Source organism: Theropithecus gelada, chromosome 16 (assembly GCF_003255815.1).
Source record: "Theropithecus gelada isolate Dixy chromosome 16, Tgel_1.0, whole genome shotgun sequence".
Classification (NCBI taxonomy): Eukaryota; Metazoa; Chordata; class Mammalia; order Primates; family Cercopithecidae; genus Theropithecus; species Theropithecus gelada.
This window is the reverse complement of record NC_037684.1, coordinates 35506684-35522585: the sequence shown is the minus strand read 5'-3', so window position 1 is coordinate 35522585 and position 15902 is coordinate 35506684. Positions and strand designations below refer to the sequence as shown.

The 15902-nt window shown below is 47.4% G+C and overlaps 1 protein-coding gene and 1 pseudogene across 1 annotated transcript; both read right to left on the bottom strand.

Annotated features, from left to right (window-relative positions):
• Positions 1–360: 360 nt before the first annotated feature.
• MYL4 (myosin light chain 4) lies at positions 361–15317 on the bottom strand. The gene is made up of 8 exons (XM_025362220.1): positions 15224–15317; positions 14828–14990; positions 10529–10556; positions 3970–4119; positions 2184–2357; positions 1582–1659; positions 982–1025; positions 361–531 (listed from the first exon to the last, which is right to left on the bottom strand). The coding sequence occupies exons 2-7, from the start codon at positions 14954–14956 to the stop codon at positions 997–999; spliced, it is 588 nt and encodes a 195-aa protein (XP_025218005.1). The 5' UTR covers positions 14957–14990; positions 15224–15317; the 3' UTR covers positions 361–531; positions 982–996.
• Positions 3284–3403, bottom strand: LOC112610511 (annotated as a pseudogene).
• Positions 15318–15902: the final 585 nt, after the last annotated feature.

The window sequence follows — 15902 nt, the reverse complement described above, 5'->3', positions numbered from 1 at the left end:
ATTTTACAACAATTTTTGTTTAAAAGCAGCAACAGCAAGGACCACAGGAGGAGTCCCTGTCTCAGCCTGGCCTCTCTCTGCCTGCCACCTGGAGGTGTGATAAGGTAGAGGGTGAGCCAGAAGGGAATGAAACTCCTCCAGGTGACAACTCCTCAAGCTGCTGGCCTTCCAGAGCTTACTCTCCTGAGTCTGACCCCAATATCTCTAGATCCACAGGCTTTTGTCCTTGTCTCCTAGCTCCCAGATGCTACTCATTTCTCTGAGCACACATGAGACCGCAGGTGACATTATCACACACACACCACAAACCAACTCAATCTGTTAATTAGTTTTTTAAAAAACAAACAAAACAGAGACTGGTCATAATCCCAGAGCCCAGCCTGGCCGTATTGGAGCAGTTTATTAACAGGGAGGGCCTGTAAGGTCCTTGGGGCAGCGGCGTGGTGATAAGTCGAGGACTCCATCTCAGCTCAACCATCCGGGGCCTCTCTCTAACTCACCCTGGTATGGCTAAGGCCAAGGGCCAGGCACCTGAAAGAAAGTGCTAGGTGGAAAGGGCATTTCAGCCTCCTATACCGAGCCCCTTACCACACCCAGGGGGATCACAGGGAGAACCTAGGGAAAGAAGTGAGGAAGAACAGGGTCAAGAGCACAGGCCAGGGACTCTCTCTTCCACTTGGGATCTGGTTTTCTCACTCCCAGGAGCCTGTACAGGAGACCTCAGGCCTGAGGGAAGGGTGTTGCCTTGAGAGATCCTGGGAGAGGCAAGAGGATGTGACTGACAGGGTCAAGACAGGGAGAACAGGCAAAGGCAGGCAGGAGACAGGAGACGGTGAGTGAGCAGGGCTGTCCTCACGTCCTGATCCCAAATGGTTTCCTCTTAAGGGGTCAGGGCTGGGGCAGATGCCTTCTAGAGCATGTGGTGGTATTCTTAAGGCCCTAAGTGACCCCAGAAGGGACCGGGGGGGAGGCTGCACTCACCTGGAAGACTCTGCTTCACCCCGACATGATGTGCTTGACAAAGGCTAGGAAAGAAGTGAAAATCAGTTGCCGTGTGGCTCAGCACCTCTAGGCCCATAAACCACTTGTCCCTTCTCCACACTGCCTGACTTCCAACCCTCCCACTCTCCTTTCTCCAGACTGTGTAGTTCCTGCTCTTATTTGGGGGTTGGTGGGGAGAAGGTGGAAGAAGGGCAAACATTTAAACTCTGCTCTGTGCCCACTCTCTGTGCTCATTCTCAACACAAATGGAATGAACTACATTATCGCTATGGATCCCCACAGCCTTGAGAAAGGTGCCAGCATCACCCCTATGCCTCAGACGGGAAAACTGAGGCTCAGAGAAAATAAGTGACTTAATCGAGTCCACCAGCTAATATATCACAGAGCTAGCTGCAAAATCCATGCTCCCACCATTACACTAGGAGGTTCACTCACAAGATGGAAAAGAACAACATCCAATAGGGGGTCTACCAAAGCCCACATCAGACACACACTCCCCAGTTCCTGGGCCTACCCCACCCAAGCTGTTCCCACGCTACCATCCCTGGCTGCCCTGGGAAGCAAGGCGTGGCTTAATACCTTCATAATTGATGCAGCCGTTGGCATCCTCTTGCCCAGCTAACAGCTGCTCCACTTCAGCCTCAGTCATCTTCTCTCCTGCAATGGGTTTGGGAGGTGGTGCGCTCTTAATTACAGATGGCAAAGGAGGAACTGGCAATACCCAAATACCCCCATAAGTCTGAAGGTTCAAGACTGCCTGGATCTGGGAAGTGGTTCAAACCAAGCCTCCCCCAAATGCTTTGAAGGGTGGGGTCAAGGGTCTTAAGGTCTTGCCCAGTCTCCGAAGCCTCCCCGCTGCCTTACAGCTGCCAGGGCCTCAGTGTTTCAGGCAAAGACAAGGAAAGAAGCCCTGAGTCCCACCTCTCAGGCCTCAGCAGTAACCCCTGCTCTGCCAACCTGCTCTCCCCTCCTCTCCCAAACCCTGGTACCTGCTGAGCAAACCCAACTGGGGATGGTTGTTCTTGCAGAGCCCAGGGAGGCAGGGCCTGGATCAGGTCATTATCCTCAGGATGCAAAGACCCTTGTATACCACCCCCCAACCCAACCAGTATATGTCACCTTGGCACCTCCCACCCCTCCATTCCTCCCACTTGGTCTTCATCTCTGCCCAGCTGGCATACCCAGGGTGGCAAGGACGTGCCGAAGCTCAGCACCCATGACTGTGCCATTGCTCTCCTTGTCAAAGACACGCAGGCCCTCCACGAAGTCCTCATAGGTGCCCTGCTCCTTGTTGCGGGAAATGTGCTGCAGGATGGGCAAGAACGTCTCAAAGTCCAGCATCTTGACATTCATCTCTTTAGGCAGGCAGGGTAGAGAAAGAGAAAGCAACGTGAGCTGGTGCTCAGGGGAGCAGAGGGTCAAGAGGGGGCCTCACCCCAAGTCTGGCAGCACCCAGGGCTCGGGCTACAGCCACTTCTGGGTGGTATACCCATTAGTGCTCCTGGAGAACACAGAGCTGCCCATCCAAGCAAGGCAGGGGACTGGGGGCTGGGGAGACAGTCTCAGGGGCCTTCTTTTCTCAGTGAAAGGAGAAGGGTGGAAGGAAAAAGGAGCCCTCCACCCAGACCTCTGAGCACCAGGTAGCCAACCAGGTGAAGGAGCTGAGGGTGGCAGCAGCAGGATGTGAGGGGCCCGAAGTGCCACGCAGCCCGGGCCTCACACTCAGTTTAGACTCTTGACATGTGACAGACCTATAATCACAGGGGCAAACAGACAGGACTGAAAAAAGAAATGTTCGCACCACTCTGCATGGGGTCCCATCACTAGAGCACACTGCTTGAAGCTACTCTGAATCAATAAGTTTTATAAATTCGCAGTTCTCTTGTGAACAGCGCACTTCTCCCACATGGTAGTGTGTTAAAAAGCTTTAATTTAATAGAGGCAAACTATTTTTAAATACCACAAATGTGGGCATTTCTTTCTTTTATAAGCACCCAGGACTTGCTTCTGACTTCTGAGACACAAGCTCCTAGCCCTCTGGTCCTTTCCTGCCCACATCCTTCACCCCCACGGTTATCTTCAGCCAGAGGAGAAGGGGAAAGGGCCAGAACCAAGGGATGGAGAGGGGAACCAATATGGGACCTAGGAAGCCTCCAGAGATGGCCCGCCCTTGCTGAGAGGCTCACCCCACCCCAAATCCCATGCCAACACCACTGAGGAGAAGCATGTGTGCGTGGTTTAGAGCAGCTGTTAACTTGACTGGCACACATGACAGATGACATTACAAATGGGACACACGCCCTTGCACCTCTTTTCATCTGCCGTAACAAGGACTGATGGAGGCACAGCTCACACATGAGTATGAACACTCAACGGTCGCACTTATGAGCTACAAAAGAATCGTTTGCACCACTTTCTAAACACTCACTCACCAAAACCTATTGAAAAGCAAATGAATGCAAGAGGCAGCATGTAGAGCTAAGAATCTTGAAGCTGCTCTAATTCATATCAAACAATTTGTAAAAGTCAGTACTCTAACCATTATTAGAAACAAATGATTTGTAATACAGCTCACGATGGCCACCACAGGATACTGGGTGCTGTGACAGATGCCTCTCCTGAGAGCTCCTGGGCTGGGGAGTGAGAACCATCAGTTACCAGATTTCCAGATTCCCACCCAGCCTTCCTCAGACACTGAGGCAACAGAATGTAGCTCCTGCCCCGCAGGAGCTCCCAACCTCGTGAGGGAAACAAGCCCAGGCTACCTTCCTCCAGGGTCACTTAAGTACGGGACGTCTAGAAAAATTCTCAAAGTGGGACTAGGGTAAGCTGGGTAGGGGAGGCTGGTCCTGAGGGGCTAAAGCGGGAGAAGAGACAGCCCAGATGGCAGAGAAAATCTGGACAAGGAGGGAGCCCAGGGACTGCAAGTTGGACCCTGGGAGAGGTCTGCCATGCAGACGCACTGACCTTCGGGCTTGGGCTTGCCCAGCACGCGTAGCACCTCGGCGTTGGTGGGGTTCTGACCCAGGGCCCGCAGTACATCCCCACACTGGCCGTAGGTGATCTTCATCTCTCCAGTTGGGGTCCGATCAAACAATGAAAAGGCCTCTTTGAACTCTGTGAAGAGAAGACCCAGCCATACCCCCCAATCCCCATTGAAGGTGGTGGCTGGTGGCCAATCAGCCTCCACCAAGCTGAATAGTAGGTGCGTGTGGTTGTTAAAATATTCCAATATTTCTCTTTGTCCATTAGCCTAGGCCCTCCCTCGAACCCGTCCCCATCTCATCTTCTGCCAAACCAAGAGGCAGCCTGGTGCCTCCACGACCCATTCTAGGGCTGGGCCTGGGGTCTCTTCTATTGCTTCATTGTTATAAAATTCGAATGTTGGGAGGCTGCAGCACGAGAATCGCTTGAGCTTGGGAGGCAGAGGTTGCAGTGAGCCGAGATAGCACCACTGCACTCCAGCCTGGATGACAGAGTGAGACTCCATCTCAAAAAAAAAAAAAAAAAAATTCAAATGTCTCCCTGGTTTCCACCCCTCCCACCCACACATCCTGCTCTGGTGTAGGTGAGGTTCCTGACTGCTGAAATGACAGACAAGTGAAAATAGCACTGGCCCGGAACTGAGGATTCCTAAATTCTCATCTTGGCTCTGCCTCAGAGTGCAGGATAAGCTGGGCTGGGTCTCAGCTTCCTGTGCACACAAAGGGAGTGACAACTCCACCCCACTCCCTGGGCCTGTCACTGTGAGAGCGAAGGGAGGTTGCAGTGTGTGGAAGCATTTTACAAAGTGATAAGACCGCTGGAAAGTCAGCTATTATCAGTACTGCCTGTTCCAGGCTGAAAGGCGGCTCCCAGGCCTGATGAGGCAGTTGTCAGACCACCCCAGCTCTGCCATCCACTCGCATACGGCCTGGGGCAAACTATTAACCTCTGTGGGCCCTCGTTTTCTTAGCTCTAAGTGGAGATACAGTGATCACTTGAGCGGGTTGCAGGTGGGATCACAAAGCACGCCGAGCAATGTCCAGCATATGGTAAGGGAATCGACAAATGGTGGTTACAACTGTTTCCCAGTTCTGTTTCCTACTTACCAGCCCAGAACCATAGGGACTGGACTCCTTGAAGGCAGCAGGGCAAATATCCCCGCAGCAAGACCAAAGGAAGGCACTCCTGGTCCCTTTTTCAAAGAACCGCAACTCTTCATTGATTTGTTTTTGTTTTGTTTTTGTTTTTGTTTTTGTTTGAGACAGAGTCTCGCTCTGTCATCCAGGCTGGAGTGCAGTGGTGTGATCTCGGTTAACTGCAACCTCCACCTCCCAGATTCAAGCAATTCCTGTGCCTCAGCCTCCTGAGTAGCTGGGATTACAGGCGCCCACCGCCACCACCACACCTGGCTAATTTTTGTACTTTAGCAGAGACTGGGTTTCACCATGTTGGCCAGGCTGGTTTCAAATTCCTGGCCTCAAGTGATCCATCTGCCTTGGCCTCTCAAGTGCTGGGATGATAGGTGTGAGTCACCACACCTAGGCCCAATTCTTCATTGATTGGGATTCAACCAGTTCATTAGTGGAGGTAATTTGGCCTGGGAGGGGCATTGAAGTTACCTTATGCTACCCACAAAGAAGTGGTTTACTAAGCAGATTAACAGTATAAGCCAAAAAAGAATTCATGAACTACTTAGGGAAAAAAGCCAGTTTTAATCCTTTCCAAGTACTTCTTTCTCTAGAGGCTGCATATGGATTATTTACAAATCATTCCACATATCACAGAAGATTCCCCGACCTTAACTTTCAACTCTTTCTTAGGCTTTATATGAATTTAAAAGACATAAAACCACATTTCCTTCATATTACTGAATAATTGAGTTCAAATTTCATTCCCATTGCTTACTTGACTTTGAACAAATAAATATTTAACCTCTAAAAACATCTTATATAAATGGTACCTACATCATAGGTTTCTTTTTAGTTAGTTTTTTTTTTTTTTTTTGAGATGGAGTTTCACTCTTGTTGCCCATGCTGGAGTACAATGGCATGATCTCGGCTTACCACAACCTCTGCCTCCCAGATTCAAGCAATTCTCCTGCCTCAGCCTCCCAAGTAGCTGGGATTACAGGCATGCGCCACCATGCCAGGCTAATTTTGTATTTTTAGTAGAGATGGGGTTTCTCCATGTTGGTCAGGTTGGTCTCGAACTCCCGACCTCAGGTGATCCGTGCACATCGGCCTCCCAAAGTGCTGGGATTACAGGTGTGAGTCACCACGCCTGGCTATCATAGGTTTCTTAAATTACATTCAAATTAATATAATAATGTATGTAAATATACTATGTGTATAAATACAATAATGTATGTAAAAAATTTTAACACAATGTCCAGCACATAGTAAATGCATAAACAGTGCGTCTAGTATTATCTTACTGAGTTTAATCCTAATTTGGATCACTTAACTGTGTGATCTTGGCCAAATCATTTAACCTCACTGAACCTTGGTTTCCTCCTTTGTAAAAAGGAAATAACACCTACCTCATAGCCTTGTTATAAGGATTTAATATTTTTTTTGTTTGTTTGTTTTTATTTTTATTTTTTTGGAGACAAAGTCTTGCTCTGTCACCCGGGCTGGAGTGCAGTGGCACAATCTCAGCTTACTGCAACCTCCACCTCCCAGGTTCAAGCAATTCTCCTGCCTCAGCCTCCCTAGTAGCTGGGATTACAGGTACGTGCTACCACGCCCAACTAATTTTTTATACTCTTGGTAGAGATGGGGTTTCACCATGTTGGCCAGGCTGGTCTCGAACTCATGACCTCAAGTGATCCACCTGCTTCAGCCTCCCAAAGTGCTGAGATTACAGGTGTGAGCCACTGCACCTGGCCAGGATTTAATCTTTTTTACTTTTAAAACAATTAGCATGGTGTCTGGCACAAATTCAGTGCTCAATAAATACATATTTGTTAGTTGAATCTGAAGTCAGACTTTTTGATCTCCTAGTTCATTCAGAAGAGTGAGGTCAAGTTTAACAAAAGAGGAAGTCTCATCAAAAGAAAATGTAATGATGTGCCTGGCACAATGGTTCACGCCTGTAATCCCAGTACTTTGGGAGGCCGAAGTGGGAGGATCACCTGAGGTTAGGAGTTCGAGACCAGCCTGATGAACACGGAGAAACCCCATCTATACTAAAAATACAAAATTAGCTGGGCCTGGTGATGCATACCTGTAATCCCAGCTACTCGGGAGGCTGAAGCAGGAGCATCACTTGAAGCCGGGAGGCAGAGTTTGCAGTGAGCAGAGATCACATCATTGCACTCCAGCCTGGGCAACAAGAGCAAAATTCTGTCTCAAAAAAAAAAAAAAAGATGTAATGATGCTTAATAAGAGGGTGAAACCTGAAGAGGAGGGTAATAAGAACAATGACCTATGATTTGAGCACTTACCATGAACCAGGCCCTGAGCAAATAATTTTGCATAGAACACTCTATTAATCTTTATGAGGAAACCTTATGCTATCGGTATTATTATCCTCATTTAAAAGCCAATGTAGATATGACTTATGATCAACTATTAAGGAAACCAAGGAAATGATGAGGAGGAAGGAGGAAGAGGAGGACACCTGCTTGTTATAACTGCTGATGCTCCAACCTATCGCCTGGCCTGCTGGGAAGTCTGGTATGCACATAAAAAAAATCAAACACTGATGTTTAGGACTACAACTAGAAAAAAAAAAAAAAAGCCAGTGTGATTTTCAGGTATTAGAGGTGATGTTCAAGGGTCCAGAAGAGACCTTTCCTCAATACTCTGCAGTAGTGTAGTCACCTGCTTACTACAGCAGTGACTCCCCTCTCTAAAAGAATACAGAAATCTGGAGAGGGATGAGAAGGAAGTCAAGGGTTAGAAGCTAATTCCTATGAGAAAAAAAAAAAAAGCACAAAAGAAACTGGGAGACCAGGCACAGTGACTTAATGCCTATAATCCCAGCACTGTGGGACGCCAGAGGATTGCTTGAGGCCAGGAGTTGGAGCCTAGTCTGGGCAACATAGCAAGACCCCCATCTCTACAAAACATAAAAACAATGGTACATGCCTGTAGTACTAGCTACTCAGGAGACTGGGGTGAAAAGATTGCTTAAAACCAGGAATTCAAGGTTACGATGAACTATGATAGCACCAATGCACTCCAGCCTAGGTGACACAGCAAGACCTTGTCTCAAAATAAAATAAAATGATAGCACAAAATAAAATAAAATAAAATAAAATAAATTGGGGCATGTCACCTAGAGAATATAAATCTTAGGAGGGATTTGAAAACTATCTCCAAATAGATGGAGGATATCTAGAGGATGCTGAATGGACTAGAATGTCTAAATTGAAACCCAAATACCCTCACTTTGTAGATAAGAAAATTAAGATTTAAAGAAGTAAAATGGCCAATAGTGGAAGATTTAAAGAAGTCTCATGGCCAATGGTGGAAGAATTAGGGCTAATACGAAAGTCTCCTAATTCCACATTATGTTCTTTCCACCATAACATGAGAAAACCATTATCATCTTCACCAAAAAACAAATGAAAAGATCGCTGGGGTAAAATTAACGGAAAAACAATTCTGATTCAACAGAAGGAAAAATGTCTTCAAGGTCGGAGGGATAAAAGATCAGAATGAGTTCCCCCCTCCCCATCAGCCCTGAAAAGACACAACCATCTGTTCCAGTTGGCCATTTGGGAAGTTAAAATTTTAAATCATTAGTTGATTTTCCAGTCCTCACTAGTATCCTTGTGTTTCTATATCCACGTAAGTGTATATTTAACTAAAATGCATTGAAATTAATGCTGACTGCAAGTGAGTATCCACTGAGTATTATGAAAACAGAGTCAGGCTCAATTCACTAGTTTCAAAAGGCATATGCCAGCTCTCACGCTGTATTTGTGGGTAAACCGGTGTCACTTTTTTGGAGAGCAACCTGGCAATAACCATTATAATTTAAAATGCACCATCCTTTAAACCACTGCTAGGAAGGCCACCTGGGAAAAGAAAGCTGATATCCTCCAACCGGAAACATCTGAAAGCCTATCAATATAGTCCTGATTAAATTAAAAGGTTACACCTATGTGTGACAGTCTATATACTTGTTTAAAAGAATGAAGTAGAACTGTTCGTGTGGCTGGGCGCGGTGGCTCACACCTGTAATCCCAGCACTTTTGGGAGGCCAAGGCGGGCAGATCATGAGGTGAGGAGATCGAGACCATCCTGGCTAACACGGTGAAACCCCGTCTCTACTAAATATACAAAAAAAATTAGCCGGGCGTGGTGGCGGGCGCCTGTAGTCCCAGCTCCTCGGGAGGCTGAGGCAGGAGAATGGTATGAACCTGGGAGGTGGAGGTTGCAGTGAGCGGAGATCACGCCACTGCATTCCAGCCTGGGCGACAGAGTGAGACTCTGTCTAAAAAAAAAAAAAAAGAGAACTGTTTGTGTTAATTGTGAAAAGATATCCAAATACTGTATATTACTATATCCAAGTATATATTTAATAAAAGGTGGACAGTGTGTATCACATGGCTTGATTTGTATAAACTGTATACAGTCATCATACATACACACAAGCTTGTGTATCATTATATATTTTTCTGAAAGGATACATAAACACCTGTCCACAGTGGTTGTCTTTGGGAGAGGAATCAGCATGGAAAAAAAGGATTTTTATTTTTTATTATTTACTTTTAAGTAATATGTGTGTGTGTGTTCGCTTTTTTGTTTTACCATGTGCAAATATTCATTTGATTTTTAAAAGAGAGTATGTGCTTAAAATGAGGGGGCTGGATTAGGTGACTGTTCAAGGTCCCTTCCAATTCCTATAATTTTATGTCCTGGAGGCATTCGGTGGGGGAAACAGAGGGATATACTGCAATGACAGTGAGTCCTGCTTTACAGCTGGGGGACATGGAGCATCATGTGATAAAACATTTCATTGGCCCTGCCACCATTAGTGGGTTAGCATCTTGGCAGACTTCATGGTGGCAGGAGAGGAAGCTGGTAAACTAAGGAGGGCTTTCCAATAATGGGAACAGAAATGAGGGCTTCCAAATATCTTAGATAGATCTTTGGAGTGGAGGAAAAAAGGCACTAACTTTTGTTAAGCATCTGCTGTGCTCCAAGCAGTCTGGCGGGGTAGTTGAGAAAACAGATCTGGAATCAGATTGCCTGAGTTTGAACCTGAGCTCTACTGCTGACCGCCATGTGAGACTGGGCAAGTCACCCCATCTCTATGTGTCTCCGTTTTATCACTTGTACATGGGGGAGGTAACAATTGCTACCTCATGGTGTTGTTATGAGAATTAAAGGAGTGAATCCATATAAAGTGCCTAGGACTGTGCCTGACACATGGTAAATGCTCAATACAGGTTTGCTATGATGATGATAGTGATTACTATTACCATGAGGACAACAACTACTCCTCCTCTTCTTCCTCCTCCTCCTTCTTCTCCTCGTCCTCCAGGAAAATGCAATAGAGACGGAGAGGTGGGGTTGTCCATACTTACCTTCAATCTGGTCAGCAGTGAAGTCTATCTGCAGGGAGGGAAATAGAAGTGAGGGCTTGGATTGCTAAAAGCAATTGTAAAGGTCCCCAAAGGGAAGCAGAAGCAGAAGTGGCTTCCAATACAGTCTGGCCACCTCCAGCAGGCCACTGATAAGCAAGGAAGGAGACTTGTGCTAAGGGTAAAACACAAGTCTCCTGCTGAATGAGACACAACTGACAGGCTATAAAATACAGTCAGCCCTCCTCCCCAGCTTCAACCAACTCCGGATTGAAAATATTCAGAAAACAGTAAATAATCACATGACAATAAAATATAATACAAAAAATATATAACATAACTATCACATAGTATTTACATTGTACTAAGTATTATAAGTAACCTAGAGAGGATTTAAATTATACAGGAGGCTGTGTGTAGATTATATGCAAACTTTACATAGGAGGCTTGAGCATCCTCAGATTTTGGTATCCGTGGGGGTCCTGGAACCAATCCCCTACAGAGAATGAGGGACAACTGTAATGCAGACTCCAAAGTTCTCTCAATACCACTTATTAAGTGATGGTTCCAGGTAAGAGGGAAAGGGAAAGAAAAATTCCCTAGATAATTGTAGAACCTACACGGACTCCCTATTGCAATGCCTTTGGGTCAAAGGTAAATTCTTCATCCTAGCCACCCACAAACTGCCCTCCCTGTTGCCCCTTCAATCTCTTCCTAGTCCATAGTCCTCTGACAAGCTGCACTTCTGCCCTCTTTGGGCACCACCACTCCCCACCCTTTGACTCCTCTTTCTATCTGATTCTGATTTTAAATCCACTCCCTTCGATGAAGGCTTCCCACACCCCATCCCACTCCAGCCCCTCCTTCCGCACATGTCCCTAGTTAAGTACAATTTATAAGAGGCCATTGTTTTGTACTGAGCTCCTACACTAGGCCCAATAGACCAAACCAAAATAGATTCACTCATACTGAAGTTCCATATCACCAAGCTGAAACTAAGTTGTTGATCTGATTCTCCAAGAAATCAGGAAAGTGAGAGATAATAGCCAGATCCCCAAACAGGACCGTTTCAGCCAGAGTGATAAGAAAGTGCCATCTGCTTTAACGTTTACAAGAAAAGTAACTTTGCAATGCCAATTTGCATTTTGCCCTTCGTTTCTGCTTGCCTCTGCCCTTCTCTGTCTATAATACCACCTCCTCTGCTCGGCTCATTGTTACCAGATTCTAGACTCAAACATCAAAGCCAATTCAGATCTTAAAACTAAATGTGTTGTAATTTTGCCTTCTGACACACTCTTAGGCACTCTGGGACAGCAAGAGTAATTAGCATGGGCCCTCCACGCTTCCTAATTGTTTCCAGTCATGCCTTTATGTGCACTCTGTCTCCCTGAAGCCACTGTTCCCTCAGGCAAGGATTCTTGTTATTGTTCACTGAAATGCTTAGTACATAGTAGGCACTGAAAAAGTATTTGTTGCAGGAAGTAATACATTTTGGACTTCCCTCTCATAATGCATAATAATTTAATGCTGAGTACAGAAGAGGAGAGTGAATGACAATGGCCAAGCGTAAGTCATCATTTTATTTTATTTTATTTTTTATTCTTATTTTTTGAGATGGAGTTTCACACTTGTCACTCAGGCTGGAGTGCAATGGTGCAATCCTGGCTCACTGCCACCTCTGCCTCCCAGGTTCAAGCAATTCTCCTGCCTCAGTAGCTGGGATTACAGGCGCCCACCACAACGCCCAGCTAATTTTTGTATTTTTAGTAGAGACAGGGTTTCACCACGTTGGCCAGGCTGGCCTCGAACTCCTGACCTCACATGATCCACCTGCCTCCACCTCCCAAAGTGCTGAGATTACAGGCATGACCCACCGCACCCAGCCCAAGTCATCATTTTGATTTAAGATCTTGTATGTTACCTCTTGGTCCTTATGCACCCCACCCACCCCACCCCATCCCATCCCATCCCATCCCCTCTCCACTGGTGGTGCTTCCAATCCTGGAGCCTCTTCTTCAAGTGCCATCATTCCTAGTACTAATTCTGCTGCTGCTTGTGCTGTGCCCATCCCATCTCCTCATCTCCAAGAGCTGACCTCCATTCATGAGGACCCAGAGGTGGCAGCCATGAGCTGGGGATGGGTTGGGGCAGTGGAGAGTTAACCGAGTTGGAAAAAAAACTAGCTGTGGCCAGGAATAGACTTTGCCAAAAGTGGGGGGTGGTCAGAAAGTTAAAGGAACCTTCTAGATGGGGTGAAGGATGCTCTGCATTCACTCTCTGAGGAAAAGCACCGTTTGCCTTACTTTGCAATGCTTTAAGTACCAGGAATAAACATGTAAGAGCAATTAATGTAAAAACATAAAATCTCAATAGATGTGGTCATAACTACACACACTGGGCTTAAGTTTGCTTCTGTTCTATCTTCGAATCTTTTTTATAATTTATTTATTTATTTGTAGAGACGAGGATCTTGCCATGTTGCCCGGGCTGGACTCAAATGCCTGGCCTCAAATGACCCTCCCGCCTCGGCCTCCCAAAGGGTTGGGATTATAAACATGAGTCACCTCACCTGGCTTCTGCTCTATCTTGGAGGAAAGAACCTTCTAATCAAAGGAACTGGGTAAGTATAACACAATAATAGGGAAAATGACTCTCATAAAGATACCTATTTTTTTTTTCTACTTCAAAGCAACTTCAACAACCCCCAACAACGCCCATGAAGATGCAGACATGGAAAAGAGGATTGCAACCAGGGGTGCAATTTCTCATGGGTGAGAAATTGAGAGAGGAGAGTGAATGAAAGAAGTGACAGGCCAAGGGAAGGACACCAGTTTGATGCCACTAGGCAGCTGTTGCCCAGACACCAGGGACCAGGCCTGGCAACCCACCCAAAGGCACAGTGCTTTATGGGAACAAATCAGAAATGAAGGCGAGGAGGGATCTTGAAGGGGGAAATAGCTTTTCCTGCCAGGCTCAGCTTGTAGAGGGAGTGATGTATGACCTAGAAAACCTGCAGGTGTTTTCAGGGTCCTACAGGAGCCTCAGTTTCCCCAGAGTGAGCCATAACCAAGTTCAGAAATGGGGCAATTGCCTCCATCTCTTGGCTAAGCAGTTCCACCTTAACTCCTGCCCCTTGTGGGGACTGGGTCTTTGGCATAATAATTGTAGGGTTATCCCGGCTGTGGGTATGAGAGGAATTCTCAGAGGGCAGGGAGGTCATACAACTAGAGCTCTGGGTTTTAATTTCCCTGCCTGCTTGTCACGGAACCTGGTCCTGTGCTCTTATTTTGACCTGATACCTCACCACCCCCAGCCCTGTCCTGAGGCTGAGATCCCTGGGGGCTCAGCACTCCCAACCTGTTATTAATAGCTCTTCATACCAGTAGCCACTTGACCTCTTCCATTCTGGTGCCAAGGCTTAAAACTGCTCCTCTCCAGAGGTCTCTGGCCCCCTCTCTCTTCAGCCCGCCCCTCTCCCACCAGTTCCATTCCTTCAGCAGCTGGGCCAGAGAGCTGGGAGGTCTAACATGACTGAGTCAGCAGGCAGGGCCCACACCAGCTCCAGGGAGAGGAATGTTTTGTGTGAGGAGAGCAGGGTGGGGCAAAGGAACCAGGCCCAGCTTCCTGATCCAGTCGGAGAGAGGGTCTTAGCCCCGGTTGGGCCAGTCCTCTGCATGCTACAGATAGGAACCCAGGCTAAGGCCACAGAAGGAAAGGCCTGTCTGGGTAAGGAAAGAGAAGACAGGAATCCAAGCTCCTCTTACCTTAACCACAACCTCCTTCCCACCCTGCCCTCACCTGCCATAAGAGTGTTTGTGAGTGAAGCCTTTCCCAAACTGCCGTGCACAGGGAGGATATTCCCTCACTGTTTATATCACTTACTCCAAGTTACACTGGCAGCTCCCCTGTGTCTGTTCTCCATAAAGATATCCCACTACCTCCTAGGAAAAGGCTAGTCTCTTTTACTTTGCTATGGTGGTCCTCACAATGCCTTATAAAAGGGTGGATGAATGGTTGGTTGTATCTCTCTCCATTCCCAACTAGCTGCACAAATCTAGGGTAGCAGGACAGGGCTCCCTCAAAGCAGCACCTCATTCTTGATGGAAAAGGTTTATGACCCTATCTCCCCCTCCTCAATCAACCCCAACACCCGCTCCACTGCCCCATGGGACTGCGGTCTGGGTCATGGACACCCTAGTCCTCATCCCAGTCCGCCCCACATAAAGTAGATCTCTAAGCTCCAGAGCAAAAGGACTCTGCATGTCATCCCCACTTCTATCCCAATGGCTGAGCCTCACTTACCTTTACACTCTTGGGGTCAAAGGCAGGTTCCCTGGGAGCCTCAGGAGCTGGGGCAGGGGCTGGTGCAGGGGCTGGAGCTGGAGCTGGCTTGGCCGCCTCCTTCTTAGGCTCAGGCTTCTTGGGAGCCATGTTGTCTTGTTGGGATCTTCAGCAGAGGAGTGATCTAAGAAGAAACCAAGAGACGTGGCGTCTGGGAGATGAGATAGGAGCCTGGGCCGCCTCCCTTCCCTTTTATCCTGGGCAGGAGCCCCCACAGAGGGGCTGGGTGAGAGCAAGAGCAACTGCTGCTGACTATAAAAGGAAGAAACGCCAGCAGGGTACAGCTGACAACTGTGTATTGTCACCAGGTTTGGGGCCACCAGCCCCCTCCCCTTCACGCCACACCTCTCTCTTCACCTCTAGGACAGGCTGATCCCTTCCTGCCAATTGGTGGAAACCCACAAGGACCAGGGAAACAGACCTTCTCAAATATGCCAGAGCAGCCGGAGAGATGAGCTGACTTGAGCAGTTGATAACCCTCACACAAAGCCCAGGGGAGGGTGAGGCTTTTTTTAGCCCCTCCTGAGCAGAGGCAGCCCACTGCACATTCCTTCTAAGCCAAGATCCTTTAAGCTGAGAGCCACTCTGGGCCCTCAGCTCTGCCTAGAGGCCCAACTCTCCAGGCGTGGAGCTCCGAAGTAACAGCTGGTCCAGCCAACCCACACTGCCCCACACCCTCCCAACTCACAGAGTGAAAGCCTCCATTTTCCAGAGCAGGCATCCCAGGAACTCCACAGACCTCAGATCCCTGGATCTACCCGCTTACACACAACCTCAATCATTCATTCAACAAGTAGTGAGCACTTAACCCACGCCTAGGCACCTAGGAGAGAAGCAGACAGACGTGGTAGAAAGTCGAGGAGATTGAGGGTCAGAAAACTTGGGGTCTAGTTTTCACTCTACCCCTAACTCATTCTGTGCTCTGTGTGTGTGTGTGTGTATAGTGCTTACTACTATCAGTACCAGGAACTGTTAAGTGCTATTCACATAAAATGTCATTAAATCTTCACCACAGTCCTATAAGGTAGATACTATT

What these genes read in the sequence shown, in the direction of transcription:
- MYL4 (XM_025362220.1), bottom strand. Translation starts at nt 14,956, where the DNA reads ATGGCTCCCAAGAAGCCTGAGCCTAAGAAGGAGGCGGCCAAGCCAGCT. An exon ending in TTGACCCCAAGAGTGTAAAG is followed by an intron (nt 10,557 to 14,827) that starts GTAAGTGAGGCT and finishes CCCTCCCTGCAG; the next exon opens with ATAGACTTCACTGCTGACCA. An exon ending in GCACGTCCTTGCCACCCTGG is followed by an intron (nt 1,660 to 2,183) that starts GTATGCCAGCTG and finishes AACCCATTGCAG; the next exon opens with GAGAGAAGATGACTGAGGCT.